Source organism: Macrotis lagotis, chromosome 7, assembly GCF_037893015.1.
Source record: "Macrotis lagotis isolate mMagLag1 chromosome 7, bilby.v1.9.chrom.fasta, whole genome shotgun sequence".
NCBI classification, from domain to species: Eukaryota; Metazoa; Chordata; class Mammalia; order Peramelemorphia; family Peramelidae; genus Macrotis; species Macrotis lagotis.
The window spans coordinates 12,617,886-12,632,708 of NC_133664.1; the positions used below are offsets into that span (position 1 = coordinate 12,617,886).

The 14,823-nt window shown below is 40.0% G+C and overlaps 1 protein-coding gene across 1 annotated transcript in view; it reads left to right on the forward strand.

Annotated features, from left to right (window-relative positions):
* The window catches only part of DNAH11 (dynein axonemal heavy chain 11), a 309,681-nt gene that overhangs the window by 120,913 nt on the left and 173,945 nt on the right, over nucleotides 1-14,823 (forward strand). Inside the window, exons 31-35 of the mRNA XM_074195450.1 lie at nucleotides 1,862-1,993; nucleotides 7,211-7,371; nucleotides 10,793-10,949; nucleotides 11,443-11,588; nucleotides 13,699-13,815. Of these exons, the coding sequence (XP_074051551.1) occupies nucleotides 1,862-1,993; nucleotides 7,211-7,371; nucleotides 10,793-10,949; nucleotides 11,443-11,588; nucleotides 13,699-13,815 (713 nt within the window). The remainder of the gene's footprint in view (nucleotides 1-1,861; nucleotides 1,994-7,210; nucleotides 7,372-10,792; nucleotides 10,950-11,442; nucleotides 11,589-13,698; nucleotides 13,816-14,823) is intronic.

Sequence of the window (14,823 nt, forward strand, 5' to 3'; positions counted from 1 at the left end):
AAAACAATAAATGTTGGAGGTGATGGGGGCACTATTGGTGGAATTGTGAATTGATCCAATCATTTTGGAGAGCAATTTGGAATTACGCTCCCAAAGTTTTAAAATGTTTATACCCTTTGACCCAGAAATAAACAATTAGGTCTATTTCTCAAGATGATCAAGGAAAAAGGAAAAGCTCCTATATGTGCTAAAGTATTTGTAGCAGCTCTCTCTGTGGTAGCAAGCAACTGGAAAGCTAAGGGCTGCCCACCAATAAGGGCAGGCGCGGGGGTCTGTTTTTCTGCCAAGGATCATTTGGACATTTATGACATCATTCATGGGTTATTTTTGGTTAAATGTTTAAGTAATTCATCCTTAAAATGTTGCTAGATTTATTGAATTTCGAGTCCTGCCTGAGACTCACTTGGCAATACCACACCAATACAACCCGAGGACTGGAGGTCCCCTGCCCTTGAATTAAGGAAATGACTAAACAAGTTGCAGTATAGGATTGCTATGAAATTTTATTGTGCTGTAAAAATGATGAACAGGCTGATTTTGATGATGTTCATCTTTCATTCTTGAAGAAGACCATGACAGCAGGGAGGTGATGCTATGACATGCATGTGAATTGGATTTGAGTGGGAGGGAGGGGGTTGTGCTAAGTCACCAGTCTCATTTTCTCCTCTGGAGCCAGCTGGCCAGATATGAATCAGGATGACTGGAGATGGCCCTGGATGCGAGGCAGTCAGGGTAAAGTGACTTGTCAAGGTCACACAGTAAATGCCAAGTTTATGAAATCTGTTATGAATTCAGGTCCTCCTGGCTCCAACACTGGTGTTCTATCCCCTGCACCACTTAGCTGCCCTCTGTTGTAAGAAATGATGAGCAGGCTCATTAAAAAAAAAAAAAAAAAAAAAAAAAAAAACATTGAATGATTCTCCTGTAATTATCTAGAGTGAAAAAAGCAGAACCAGGAGAACATTCTGTACAGCAACCACAATATTGTTCAAAGAGTAAGTGAATGACTAAGATATTCAGAATAACATGAACATTCAAATCAATTATGAAGGACTAAGTGCTATCCACTTTCTTTTTTTTTTAAGTTTTTTTTTCAAGGCAAATGGGGTTAAGTGGCTTGCCCAAGGCCACACAGCTAGGTAATTGTTAAGTGTCTGAGACTGGATTTGGACCCAGGTACTCCTAACTCCAGGGCCAGTGCTTTATCCACTGCACCACCTAGCCGCCCCTTGCTATCCACTGTCAAAGAAAGACCTGATAAATGGAAGTATGTATTGTATATATGTATCTAGCATGTTGGTCTTCTCTAATGTGGATTGGGAGATAGGGAGGGAGACAACTCAGAATGTAATAAAAAAAGAAGATAAATAAATGAAATACCATAGATTGAATATTCCCTAAGGCATGGCAGAAGAAAGGCTAAATATATTCACGTGAAGCCTGCATTTGATTCCCATATCTAACAACTCACTATTTTTTTTTTACTTTAGACAAGCTGTGTTACATTACCAAGATTCAGTTTTCCCATATATTACATAGGAATAATAATAGAGCCACCCACAGTCCTATTGTGAGGATCAAGTAGGAAATATAATTAAAACAAGTTACAAACCTTAGGGCAGTATAGAAATACCACATGGGATTCCATTATTAATCTTCTTTTTCTTCTAAGGGGGTTAGTCCCTGAAGTTGAGTATTAGCCTTTGTTTCTTCTCTTTTTACCTTCATCCTTTTCTGTTTGACACCTTCAGTCTTTTTCCATAGTTAACTGGGGTGCATGAATCGTTTATCAGAGATGGGGCACATGGAGCTGATCACATGAGTGTACTGAATAAAATGGGTTTTTTTTTAATCTCTTAAGGTTTCTCAGCTGAACACACTGATCACCCTGCTGCTGGGTGAGCTTACCCCAGGAGACCGGCAGAAAATTATGACCATCTGTACCATTGATGTCCATGCCCGGGATGTTGTGGCCAAGCTGGTTTCTCAGAAGGTAATTATGTTCAAGGTCTTTTGGGGTCTAGACATGTTTGGTACATTTCACAGAGTACTTGTTCCCTTTCAAAATAATTCAGTAATGATTCAACAAATATTGAGTCAGTCTCTGAGCTCCAGGACCACTTTACTGTAAGTAAGTGCCCTGACATGTTGCTCTGATAATTGTGTTTGCAAAATTGTAATCATCTGTGGAGCTGAGCTATTCAAATTATATTTTTAATATCCTCCATTTTCGTTACTGAGGACATGCCAGTAAAAGAAAACAAACCATCTGGGACCCAAAGAGTCCATATCATCATTTGATTTGCTCCTGAGGATAGTGGCTCAAAGTCACCTTGGACCTCAGACTTCATAATTTATAGTATTCCATTTCTCCAGAATCATAAAATAACAGAACCATTGAATCCATCGAGTCCAACCTACTCAGAATCGATAATCTGTTCTCCCATATAGCTATTTACCACCTACCTTTGCTTAAAGATCTCAACTAAAGAGGGGTTCACCACTTCCCAAGAAACTCATTCCATTTTTCTGTAGCTCTAATTGTTAAGAAGTTTGCTTTACATTGAGGAGAAACTTCCAGCCAGATGATTAGTGGTAACCAAATGTGTTAACCACAAACTCCTTTACTTTTGTGCACACGCTTGTGATTTTAAGGAAATGGGAAACTCCCAGGGTGAAAACCTTCCCCCTAAAGCAAGTTGGCATCCATGTTCTAATAACAAAGTCAATATGAGTCTGAGACAAGACTTAAACCCCAAACTTCCTGACACCAAGGCCAATGCTTAATCCATTGTGCTCCTCTGCCTCTCAATAACCATTCTGACATCGGTAACTACTTCTCTCTAGTTCCTATCAATCTTCCTTGAGACAGTTATAGTCTCAAGGATGCTATAGTTTCCTCAAGGATGGCCTGGTCATACTTTGAAAGGAGTCCATCATGGTTATGCATTAAAGAGTCATTCATATCATCGAATACCATTGAGGATAACCTTGTCTGCTCTTTTCTTGGCTAAATAACTCTAACTTCCTGAGAGAATCTTACATTTTTAATCTTTTAATTTGATAAACTTTTTCCCCTCTTTTTTCTCTCAAGTATTAGAGCTGAGAAAGTAACATGGCTTTGAGTACAAGAAGATTTGATCAGTTTTTGTGGATAGGATTTCTATGCACACACTTCCATATTGCACTGTCTTTTCAATAAATAATTCAATGAGTATTTGGTGAGTGCTTCCTTTTTTGCCAGGCATTGGGGAGACCAAGTCATAAATGAACTGTCCCCGCCCTCTAGGATCTTACTATCACAGGATAGTGCAGTGGAAAAGCTGCCCTGATTTAAAGTAAGAGGACTGAAGATCCCACTTCTACTTCTGTGACCTACTCACCAGCTATGATGTGATCATCTGTCATGTTATTTGAGTAGGGAGAAAGGTGTAAAGACTAGAGAGAAAAGAGAAGCCTCCATGGAAGACATGGCCCTTGAGCTGAGTTGTGGAGGCTGAGAATTCTGTGAAATGGAGTTGATAGAGTCTATGACATAGATGACTCCTTGTGTGACCACTATGACCTTAAATTCCTTTTCTCCTTTACCATAACCTAGCCTCTGAGATATCTTTGCAGGTCTTTTGTTTTCCCTTTAGATGAACTAATGTGACAGGGCCCCTGTTGTTCCTCATTCTAGTCTGGGACTCTTTCTGCACATCAGTAATGTCAGAGTGAATTATAATTTTCACCTTGAGATGTAAGCCGTTTCTGGTTCAGTAGCATCCAAACACTTAATGAGAATCTTCTCAATGCTATGCCCACGATTATTGATGAAAATTGATAATTATTCTGTGACTCTAATCTTATAGCCAACTCAGCTGTATGTCTACCTACACAGGCAATTGGGATCACAGCTTTCTCCATTTGTTCATTGGTATGCAATGTGAGACACCATGACAAACTTTCTTGAGTCAGGTAAATTATCGTAAGTAGATAGTAGATGTACAGACAGAATGCAGTCTTCTGCCCATCATTTTGCATTTAAAGGAGACTACATTAAATTAAATTATTCTCCACTTATTCTGGGTACCTCTTGTGTCTTCCTCAACCATCTCTAGGCAAATAACCCTGCAATCTCTGTCCCCAGGATCACTCTCCTAAACTTTAGCTCTGCATCACCACCTGCCCACAAGATGACATTCCCCTTGGCTGTCTCATTATAATCTCAAACTCAGCCTGTCCAGAAGGAAATTCATCAGCTTTTTTCTCTCAAACTTTCTTGTCCTACAGAGTTGATGATTTCTTTTCAGGGCTCCACCATCCTTCCAGTCACCGAATTTACAACCTTAGAGACATTCTGGACTCTTTCCTCTGTACTGCCTCCATCTAGTCACCAAATTTTGTTTATTCTAATTGTTAGAACCCTTAGGGACTTATACCATTGTCCCATTCCCTCTTTCATGCTTCTTCCTCACCCTGCCTCAAAGAATTTCTGTGGGTTTTTTTTATTTTAGCCCCCAAACAGGCCCTCCATCCATGGGAAGCTCACCAACCATCACATCACAGCAGATTCTCTTCATGAATTGCTGTGGTCAAAAATGTCTACCATCCTGTTATCACGCTTCTGATATTAAGCCTGTCCACAGAAAACTGAGCCAGGTTTTAGATAATAAACAGAGACAATAGCCCAATGTGATTCCTCAGCAGACCTCTTCCTGATAATCATGTTTTGGGAATGGACAGAGAATAAATAATTTCATTGTGATTTTCTTGTTGGTTGACTTTAAAAAAAGGTATTGGACTCAATAGAGCAAAATACCCCTCTAAGGGGCCACATCCAACAGGATAATTCTCACACATATGTTAAAATCTTCTAAGAGTCCTTGAATGATGTAACAGCACATTACAATTTTATTCATCCCTCTGATAATTGATAACGACTTGGGCTGGGACAAACACTTGCCAAGCATGCTGAACGCTGGTGTAGAGAGTGCCCAATGTCCCTCCCCCACAAATGTCCTCTGTGGTTGGTGACTTCCTCCAGAGGCTCTCCTGGGGTCTGAGATGTATTCCTGAGGATTTCAGTAACCCCTAGAGAACTATCAAGCTGCCTAAGTCAGTTCAGTATTCAATCAGAAGAAATTTGTCTTCTGACCAGTACATCCTGGAAAAAACAAAGGGGAGGAATATTCAATATTCTATCCAGATTATGATTTGCAAGGGGATGAGCCCATTGAACAGACTGATTAATCTATATATCTTAGGGGGTTGAATAGGAGGAAGAGAACAATTTGGATTTGTTCTGTGAGATTATACCACATTTTCTAAGACTCTCCTTGATGCAAAGGTCCATCTGTTTTAACAAAAAATATTATTCTAGAATGCCCTGTTACTGTAAATGATGAGGTGTAGGTTGTGTCTCACCTCTAGGGAATTTCCAAGTGAAGAAACTCCCTCCATTGATGCAAATCAGTTTAGTGCCACAAAAAACTGCAACTTATTACCAACAAACCAATAAAGATTCCTATGGGCCATGAAGGGAGGCAACCCACTCATACAGCAGAATGCACTAGTGCAAGAGAAATTCCAGCAAAATTGTTGATCTTTTGCAGAGTCCATAGTAAACTGTGGTCAAGTCACCTCAGAAGAGAGAATGTGAATTGGTGGCCATTATTCCATTGGGGAAAGTGTCCATCTCAGAAACCTGGCTCTCTAGATACCCAAGTCCTAGGTTCTATTATATATCTCATGACTGTCGGTTTTGCTTACTTCCTTTCAGCGACTATCCTCATTTATTAAGGGATAAATGAGCAATGATATAATGAAAGTATTTATTAAGTATTCATTGTTATCTGGTCATGAGATGTCTCTGTGTTGTCTCCAACTTTGTATTTATTTTGCATTGACAGAGAGAGAGACATACTCATGAGGAACCTTTCTGCTAATACATTGAATGACTTTCCCAGAACCACCCAGCCAACATGTCTCAGGGGTGGAACTTGAAGTCATCTCTACCTGAGTCAAGACCAATCCTCTAGCCATTAGGCAACACTCCCTCCTCCCTTTAGAGAGAACAGTGAAATCTTTTTTATAGTCATTGGTGATCTGCAGGTTTCTTCCTTTCCTATTTTAAAATGTGACTTTAGTTCAGTGCCTTTACCAACCTATAAGGCCCTCATAGTTTTTATATGCTCTCAAATAATAATAGGCCATAACCCTGATGAATGAGGTCAATCTGCCTAAGAAAGGCATGGAGCTTTCTGTTTATAAAGAGAGATAAAAGACTGAACATAAATTTAATACTTTTTAATAAAGAATGAAACTTTCTAGCCAGAGCAGCAAGTAGATTCATTTGAGGGTCTAATGGGGTTGAGTTGTATGGATCCTTCTTCTCACCTTGAGTACCCAGGAATGTTAGCACTCCCATTCCTCTTAATTCAGACCGGTTCTACCACAAACCCATCCTTTTTGACTCAGATTCCCCAGAAGAGCTTTTCAAAATAGTCAGACTCTTTGAGGGTCATTAAAAGAAGATAGAAGGTATTGCCTGAACAAATAGATAACAAGACTTGGGATGAAAAAGTCCCATTAAAATAAAGCTTTCCCCCCTCCCCCCATTCAACTCTCTGTAGAAGGCGGGGGGAAGATTTGGTCACGTGAATTCATCAGCATTGGGAATTTCCAGTTGAGAAAAATTTTCTCTCCCCATGTAAGGTAACAACCCCCCCCCCTCCACCGCCATCATCCAAAAGACTTTTCTGGTCCCCTTAATGCTGGTTGCCTCATCGCTGAGATTACTTCCTAGGTATGTTGTGCACATCTTGAGCGCCACTAATTGTTTCCATACACCATCTCCTTCGTTATGATGTGAACTCCTTGAAGGAAGTGACTTTTTTGGATTAGACACATACCAAGTGTCTACTAAATGCATCTGCTTTGATTTTCCTCTACTTAAAGTCTTAATTGCCTAGTTCTCTAAGAAGTGACTGGTCCTTGGTCCCACAGTCCCAGACAGACCAGGAATCCAGGACTTCCAGGTTCCAGGGGCAATTCTTTCCCCATGGGACCACAATTGGCATCTCTTTGTATGTGATTCTAACTAGCAATGACTCAAAAAAATTTTTTATTGATGAGTATTTTTGATGTGATATGCCTAATAGGAAAGTTGACTTTTGAAGTTATTTCCTTAAAAACACCAACAGCCATTATCTTGTGCCATATCCTTTAGGTCACGAGTTCCCAGGCTTTTTCCTGGCTGTCCCAACTCCGGCACCGATGGGATGACACTCAGAAGCACTGTTTTGTGAATATCTGTGATGCTCAGTTTCAGTATTTTTATGAATATTTGGGGAACAGCCCTCGATTGGTTATTACTCCTCTCACTGACAGGTAATAGCTTTTCATTTTCGTCATGGGGAAGACCTGGGAATGACAGTGAAGGGGTTTGGGCTGGATGGGTGAATGGAACAGAGGGCTAATCTGTGACTCATGAAAAGCTGAGGGTAGGCCCAGGGGGGCTTCCCTGGAGTGTGGTCTTGGAAAAGAAGCATTCATCTTCCCAGATAAACATTCTACATTGCTGAAGCATTGCCCGGAATAGTTAGCTGGCTCACAGAAAACTGTGGTGATGAAAGATGAAATGACTTGAAGGAAGCAAAGGTTCAATCTTCCTAGCATGTTGATTTGTTAAACAATGCAAGAACAGACCTCTTCAGCTTAAGCCTAGACTCCAAATACAGGGGGAGATAAACTTTTATTAATTAAAACCATGATACATAAAGTCAATCAATTAAAAGGAAACAATATAGTATTAGGTCATCTGATTTTTAATTGAATGAAATAAAGACTTTCCAAGTTGGGAGGGGGAGAGTGAAACCCCATAGTGTCTGTGACACATAGTGACTATAAGACTAAGGACAAGTCACTTCTTAGAGACCTAGGCAACCAAGACTTTAAGTAGCAGAGGAGCAATTCAGAAAAGGTGCCTCATTCACCCCAAGTACCTGAACACTCAAAGGAATATGGAAATAATAACTGATCGATACTTGGGAAGCCAATTTTCAGATAAAACTTATGGGTTACTTGAGACGTAAAACTGTGAGAAGACACCTTGCAGGAATCTTTTGATCCTGCTGGTCTTCTGGTCAGCATAATTGAGGTCCTTAGTTAAATATCTCTAAGCAACAGGTAAAGATGCTCCAACTTCCCAGGCACATAGCGCTATGTTCAAACATGAAAGAAAGGTTTTCTCCCAATTCCCATAATTGAATAAATTTTGATCACAATACAGAATTTGGACTAGATCCATAACAGAATAGAAATGGAACTGAGCTAACTTTAGAATCAAGTCATAAGATGGAGTCAGTGTGGTTTACTCAATTCCCACAATTAATGTCTGGATGTCCTAATCCCCTCAATTCCATCAAAGGGTAAGCTGTGGATATAACTTCTGGAAGAAGTCTGTTCTGGAGATGGTGGGATGCTTTTATGCTTTTAAGGAAAAAAAGAAGGAAATAGACCACAGGATGGGCCATGGTGGTGGGAGAGCAGAGCTGTGTATGTGACCTATAAATCTTCCACCCTGGGGTAAAACCCCAGTTGCCCTGTTAGTTTCAGGTCAGACAAAAGGAAACTCTTGGAAGATAAATCAATGGGGGAAAAGAGCAATCAGGAAACAGTAATACTAGGAAAAAAGTATCAAGGGTGTGGGGAGATGCCTTTAGGGTTAAAAAAAACATGAAGAAGAATAAAGATAAACCCAAAATCTATAAAAGCTTTCAAAAGGAAAATATTTGAATTAACAAATGTTTCCATGAAAGGAGTAGGGTGAATCCATCCATCTGGCTCTGATGCTGGCCAGATAGTTTGCCTAGAAGCTACCTGATGTCTCACCAGATCATGACTATGGGTTCTTTCCCAGCAGCAGGACTCAAATGTCTCCAAAAGATCAAATGCTCTTATTCTTCCTGATTCTGAATCACTAATAATTGCAAGTCATACTACAAAGAATCAGTATCTCAGAACATGGCAGGATTTTGCACCCTTTAATTTTATTGTTCTTCAGTCATGTCCCTAACATGTCACTGTCTCCCCAAATCACTCCAACCTCACCTCATGTGCTTCCATGGCACCTTCCATCCATGTCATCCCCTGTTATCTCCTTTTCCTTTTGCCTTCCATCTTTTCCAATGTCAAGGTCTTTTCCATTGAGTTCCATCTTCTTATCACGTGGCCAAAGAATTTAAGTTTGTTTCCTTAATTACCCAGTTTTGTTGTCTAAATTTAAATGTTAAGTTATTTGATTTCCTTGCTGTCCAAAGGACTCTCAACAAATCTCCTACACCACAAATCAAAATAGATTGTGTTCGAATTTAGGAAGAACAATATTCCAGGGTCATTTGCCCAATGGTGCCCCCTAGCTTCCCCACCCCCAGTTTTACAGATAAAGGACATCAAGGTCTAGAGATATTAAAGGGTCTCCCAGTGGTGCACCAGAACTGGAAGAGATCTTGGAGATACCGTTTATTCCTGCTTATTCAGTTTCAGTTTATAGATAAGGAAACTGAGGCTTGGCACAATAAAATCCTTGTTCCAAGATCTCTCTTTCTTCAGGGTAGTAAGCAGGAGAGGGTCCTTTAACTCTGTCTAGTGTTCTACTGTACTTTCTCCTGATTTACTGTGCCCCCCGTGTCTTAAATCATTCCCATTTCTTCCCCTGAAAAAAATAACACAATAGTAATACAATTAAATTCAAGGCCATATGGAAACTGATGTCCTCAATTCCATTTTAGTTGGACTTGCTCTTGTTTTATGTATTTATTGCATTTTTAAATGTCTAAATGGCTTAGCAATTTGGCAAAGTAAATTCTTAGTATTTCATCACCCAGATGTCAGTCTGAGTTTTTCTTATAAACAATACTCTTTTCAAAATTACAGCTAATTAGGAGTCTTTTCCTGGAAATGTGAGAACATTCTAAACATACATCAAGGAGTGTTAACCAACCAATGAATGAATAAACATTTATTAAGTGGCTACTATGTGGCAGACAGTGGAAATACAAAGATAAAAATGAGAATTTCTATCCTTGAGGAATTTACATTATATTAGAGAAAATCATCTGTATACACATAGCTATATTTAAACATGAATATGCAAATCAATTATATAATAACTTGGGGAGGGAGGCTCTTGCATCTTATAGTATCAAAGAAACAAAATTCTGTACTATCTCTTAGGAGATAGTAGAAATAAATGAAGCATCCAGGTTTCTCAATCATCTTTGAAAGCTTCTGGGTTTTTGAAGAAAGCTGATTGCCATGCATTTCAGTATCACATCAGAATGGTGATTAGGGCAAGGCTACCAATCCTTTTCCTCCAAAGAACCAAAATTTGGAGGATGTAAAATCAAACCATAATAATTTATTCCCCTTGTCCCTCAACAGAATTTGTTTTTATTACTTAGTTTCACAAGTTGCTTGGGGGGAGCTTTGGAATGAGCTGCCTTGGACAATTTAGGAATTCTAGTCACACCAACCAAAAAATGGAATAATTTCCTGGTTTTGTGCTATTGGCCTGCTCAGAGTGAGCCAATCAATAAACAGGGATGGTTACTGTGTTAAGGACCTGGGTACAAGAAGAGGCAAAAAATAGTCCTGCCTTCAGGAAGTTTACAGTCTAATGGGGGAGACAATAAGCAAATCAGTATAAACCAAAAGGAGCCTCTTGCTCAAGTTTGCACTTTGACACGTTTTGATAGGTGACTGTACAGGGGTATCTATTAACAACAATGATGTCTTCTATTGTTTCAAGGTGTTACATCACCTTAACTCAGTCACTCCACCTCACTATGAGTGGGGCTCCTGCTGGTCCAGCTGGCACGGGCAAGACTGAGACCACCAAGGATCTGGGACATGCCCTTGGCATGATGGTTTATGTATTCAACTGTTCAGAGCAGATGGACTATAAGGTAAAGTGAGATACTTCTCTTAAGAGTAAATGGGCATGGGGTGGCTAGGTGGCGCAGTGGATAAAGCACCCGCCCTGGAGTCAGGAGTACCTGGGTTCAAATCCGGTCTCAGACACTTAATCATTACCTAGCTGTGTGGCCTTGGGCAAGCCACTTAATCCCATTTGCCTTGCAAAAACCTAAAAAAAAAAAGAGTGAATGGGCATTTTCCCCCTCTTAAATCTAATTCTCTTTTCACAATGTGACTAATATAAAAATATATTAAGCATGATCATACATGTACAACCTACAGAAGATTATTTGCTGCTATGGGAAGGGGGGGAGGAAGGGAAGGTGCTAGAAAAGTGTGAAACCCAAAAGTTTCCAAAAGGATAAATGTTGAAAACTATTTTTACCAGTAATTAGAAAAATAAAAATAAATAAGAGTGAATGAGCATAAAAGAATCCCTCTCAAAGAAGAATGAATTTCATATCTAGACTCTTTGTCTTTCAGTCCATAGGCAGTATTTACAAAGGCTTGGCCCAGACAGGAGCCTGGGGGTGTTTTGATGAATTCAATCGAATCCCAGTGGAGGTTCTGTCAGTGGTGGCTGTGCAAGTGAAGATGATACATGATGCCATCAGGAACAAGAGGAAAAGGTGTGTGCATCATGTCTGCACATGGGTTCCCTTTCCCCCTTCCTCTCAGAATATCCCAAATTCAAAAAAGAGGGATGTAGAGTCTCCAGCAGCCTATTGTTAGCCTCTCTCTTCTTCTTCTTCTTTTTTTTCTTTGTAGTTTTTGCTAGACCATGGGGTTAAGTGGCTTGCCCAAGGCCACACAGCTAGGTAATGATTAAGTGCCTGAGTCCATATTTGAACTCAGGTACTCCTGACTCCAGGGCCAGTGCTCTATCCACTGCACCACCTAGCTGCCCCTAGCCTCTCTCTTCTTGCTGAATAGGTACCAGAAAAGATGGTAGAACTGGGCTCAAACACCTCCATTCAGTCTCAACTCTGCATTTACCTTCTGGGAGACCTCAAAGAAATCAATCATTTGGCTTCCTTTAGATCTCCTCTATTGAATAAGAGGACCTCCAAGGGTCCTTTCAGCTCTGGCATTCTGTGCTCCCATGAAGGGAGTCATTCTAATAGCAAAGACCCACTATGCTCTTCATCCTGTCCTTCTCTATTTGTCTTTTGATGCTAAATCTATTTTGGTGCTTGAAACTTGACCTGTCTTCAATAGTTTGTTTTATTGACTTTTTGCTGTGGGTGATCCTTCCTCAGAGCTGATCAAACCCCGTGAGCGCCTTCTTATCCTGGGTGATTCTTGTTCACACTTCGCATAGATGATGCTCTATAAAATCATACCCTACCCTCCTGGGGCCCCCTCCAGACTCTATAAATATTCTGAGGGTGCCCGAGCAGCATCAGGCTCTATCATTGACCCTTATTTCCCTGTGCTGTTGGTTGATCTTTTCTCATCATACTTTTCTTTTAACTTCCATTAAAATAAGAAGTGACATAATGGCATGAAGGATGCCATTGGATGAAGGGTCAGACTCAAAGTCATATACCCTGCATTCAAGTCTTGCCTTTTTTTTGTTTTTTGCTAGGCAATGGGGTTAAGTGACTTTCCTAGGGTCACATAGCTAGGTCATTATTAAGTGTCTGAGGTCAGATTTGAACTCAGGTCCTCCTGACTCCAGGGCCAGTGCTCTATCCACTGCGCCACCTAGCCACCCCACAAGTCTTGCCTTTTGACACATACACTAACTGTGAAATCCTGGGTAAATCACAGGATAGCAGTAATAACAATGATTAACATTTAAGTGGTGCATCATGTAAGCTTTTTACAATTATTATCTTTTCCAATCTTCCCGATAACCCTGGAAGCTAGGGTTTATTATTATCCCTGTTTTACAAATAAGGAAACCGAGGCAGTGGTGAAGCGTCTGATCCAAGATTTGAACCCAGGTTTTCTGATTCTGAGTCCAATGCCATTGACTTCTCAACCTGAGACTTGGACTTTTGTTGGGGCAATTCTCCTCTGATAAAACTTAAATGATTTTGTACTCCCCAAATCGAAAGTATTAGACTCTCTTAATCAATTTGTCCTAACACTGGATCATTTGTGACCAAAATTATTTTTATAATAATACTAAGAGGTTTTCATTTCAACTATGGTAAATTTTGTTAATATAGTCAAATAAATAAAAGTGTGTAAGTGTGTGTGTGTGTGTGTGTGTGCTTTTGAAGTGTATAAAGAAGCCACATGGCTAAAACAAATGTTTGAGAGCCCTTACATTAGTGCCTTCTGGTAGTGTCTATGGCGAAGAATAAAGAAAATGTTTAGCTGAGCATTTTAAATTTCCTCCTCCCCTTTTCTACTGCACTCTCCTCTTATATCCTCCTCCTTTTCCATCTCCTTATTTCTTTTTCTTCCCTTTTTTCTCCTCTTCCTTCCTTTCTTCTCTTCCTTCTTCCTTCCTCCTCCAGGCCCAATTGACTTCTCTTTTTCCCAATATCTCTCTTCTGCTTGTGACAATATATTTGTAAAAGTAAAATGACCTTCCGTTCCCCTCAAATCTTTGCAGCTTCCTGGACTTCTTCCTTGGACTTCTTCCATTCTCTGCCTCACCCTTCCCATCTAGTCATCCCATTTACCTTCTTGGGGAGGGCATGGATTTTAGGACTCAGTCCTCCAATCACTGACTAAGCAGTACCCACACGTTTTTCACAATGTGTTATGCTTTTATTCTGGTAGATTCATGTTCCTGGGGGAAGACATCCAGCTGAAACCCTCGGTTGGCATCTTCATCACCATGAACCCAGGTTACGCTGGCCGAACTGAACTCCCTGAGAATCTTAAAGCACTTTTCAGGCAAGCACTCATGGGTAGTGGCATGTGGTCTTATCTGCTTTGCTTCCAAAGTTGTGCCCCACTGTTACGAGGCTAAGGGGCACCAGTGGACAGCTTCTAGACCTGGCTCCTCTGGGATCCCCTCATGTTTTCAGTTGGTACTTCCCCTGCCACTATCAATGGGGAAGGGAGTCTGCAGAAGATAGTGAGAAAGAAAAGGGGAGAGTCAGGAGAAGATTCAAAGAGGGGAAGCAATTTGCCTAATTAATAAAGTAAATGAATGAATGAATGAATAAAATAAAATAGTTCTTTTGATACCAAGAGTCTACCTGGTGAAGTGACTTCAAAGTCAAAAAAAAATTGGGTTCACGTCCTGCCTGGGGCATATACTGACTGGGTGACCCTGAGCAAGTCAGTATTCTAGTCAGATCTTTATGACCTTAAATTCTAGAGCTAGTGCCTTTCATTCAGGAAGCTTCCTCATCTGAATTTTAATGAAATGACAGATAACCTTCCCATCTTTTGATATCAAGACAGTTCAGCATCTTCTCCATTATACTATACTTTCTTAGAGGGTGGTTGTTCCCTAATTTTCCTCTCCCAGCTCTGAAAAATTAGATAGATTTTCCAAAAGTCCCACAAATTACTTGAAAAAACAAATAAGAGAGGGAGGGTAAGAGGTCAATTTATAAAGAAGAAAAAATTAATATTCTTGAAGCCCAAAATTTTACATGAAGATTTTCATCTAAGATAAAACAAAACAAGACCATGAACAGAAGTTACTTAAGAGAAGAAATAAAAAAAGAAAAAGAAAAGAAAAGATAGTATCCATCTAATTCTGGATACAAATATTATGACCCTGGGTAAGTCATTGGCGTCTGTGGGCCTCATTATGGGGTTAGATTAAATGCCTTTGAAAGGATGGTTCCATTTTTAAAGCTGTAATCCCTTAACAACATTTCTGTGTACCCCACCATTTTAAAGGAGGTTTCTATGCATGTTCCATGGGGTCCAACTCCAAAGGATCTA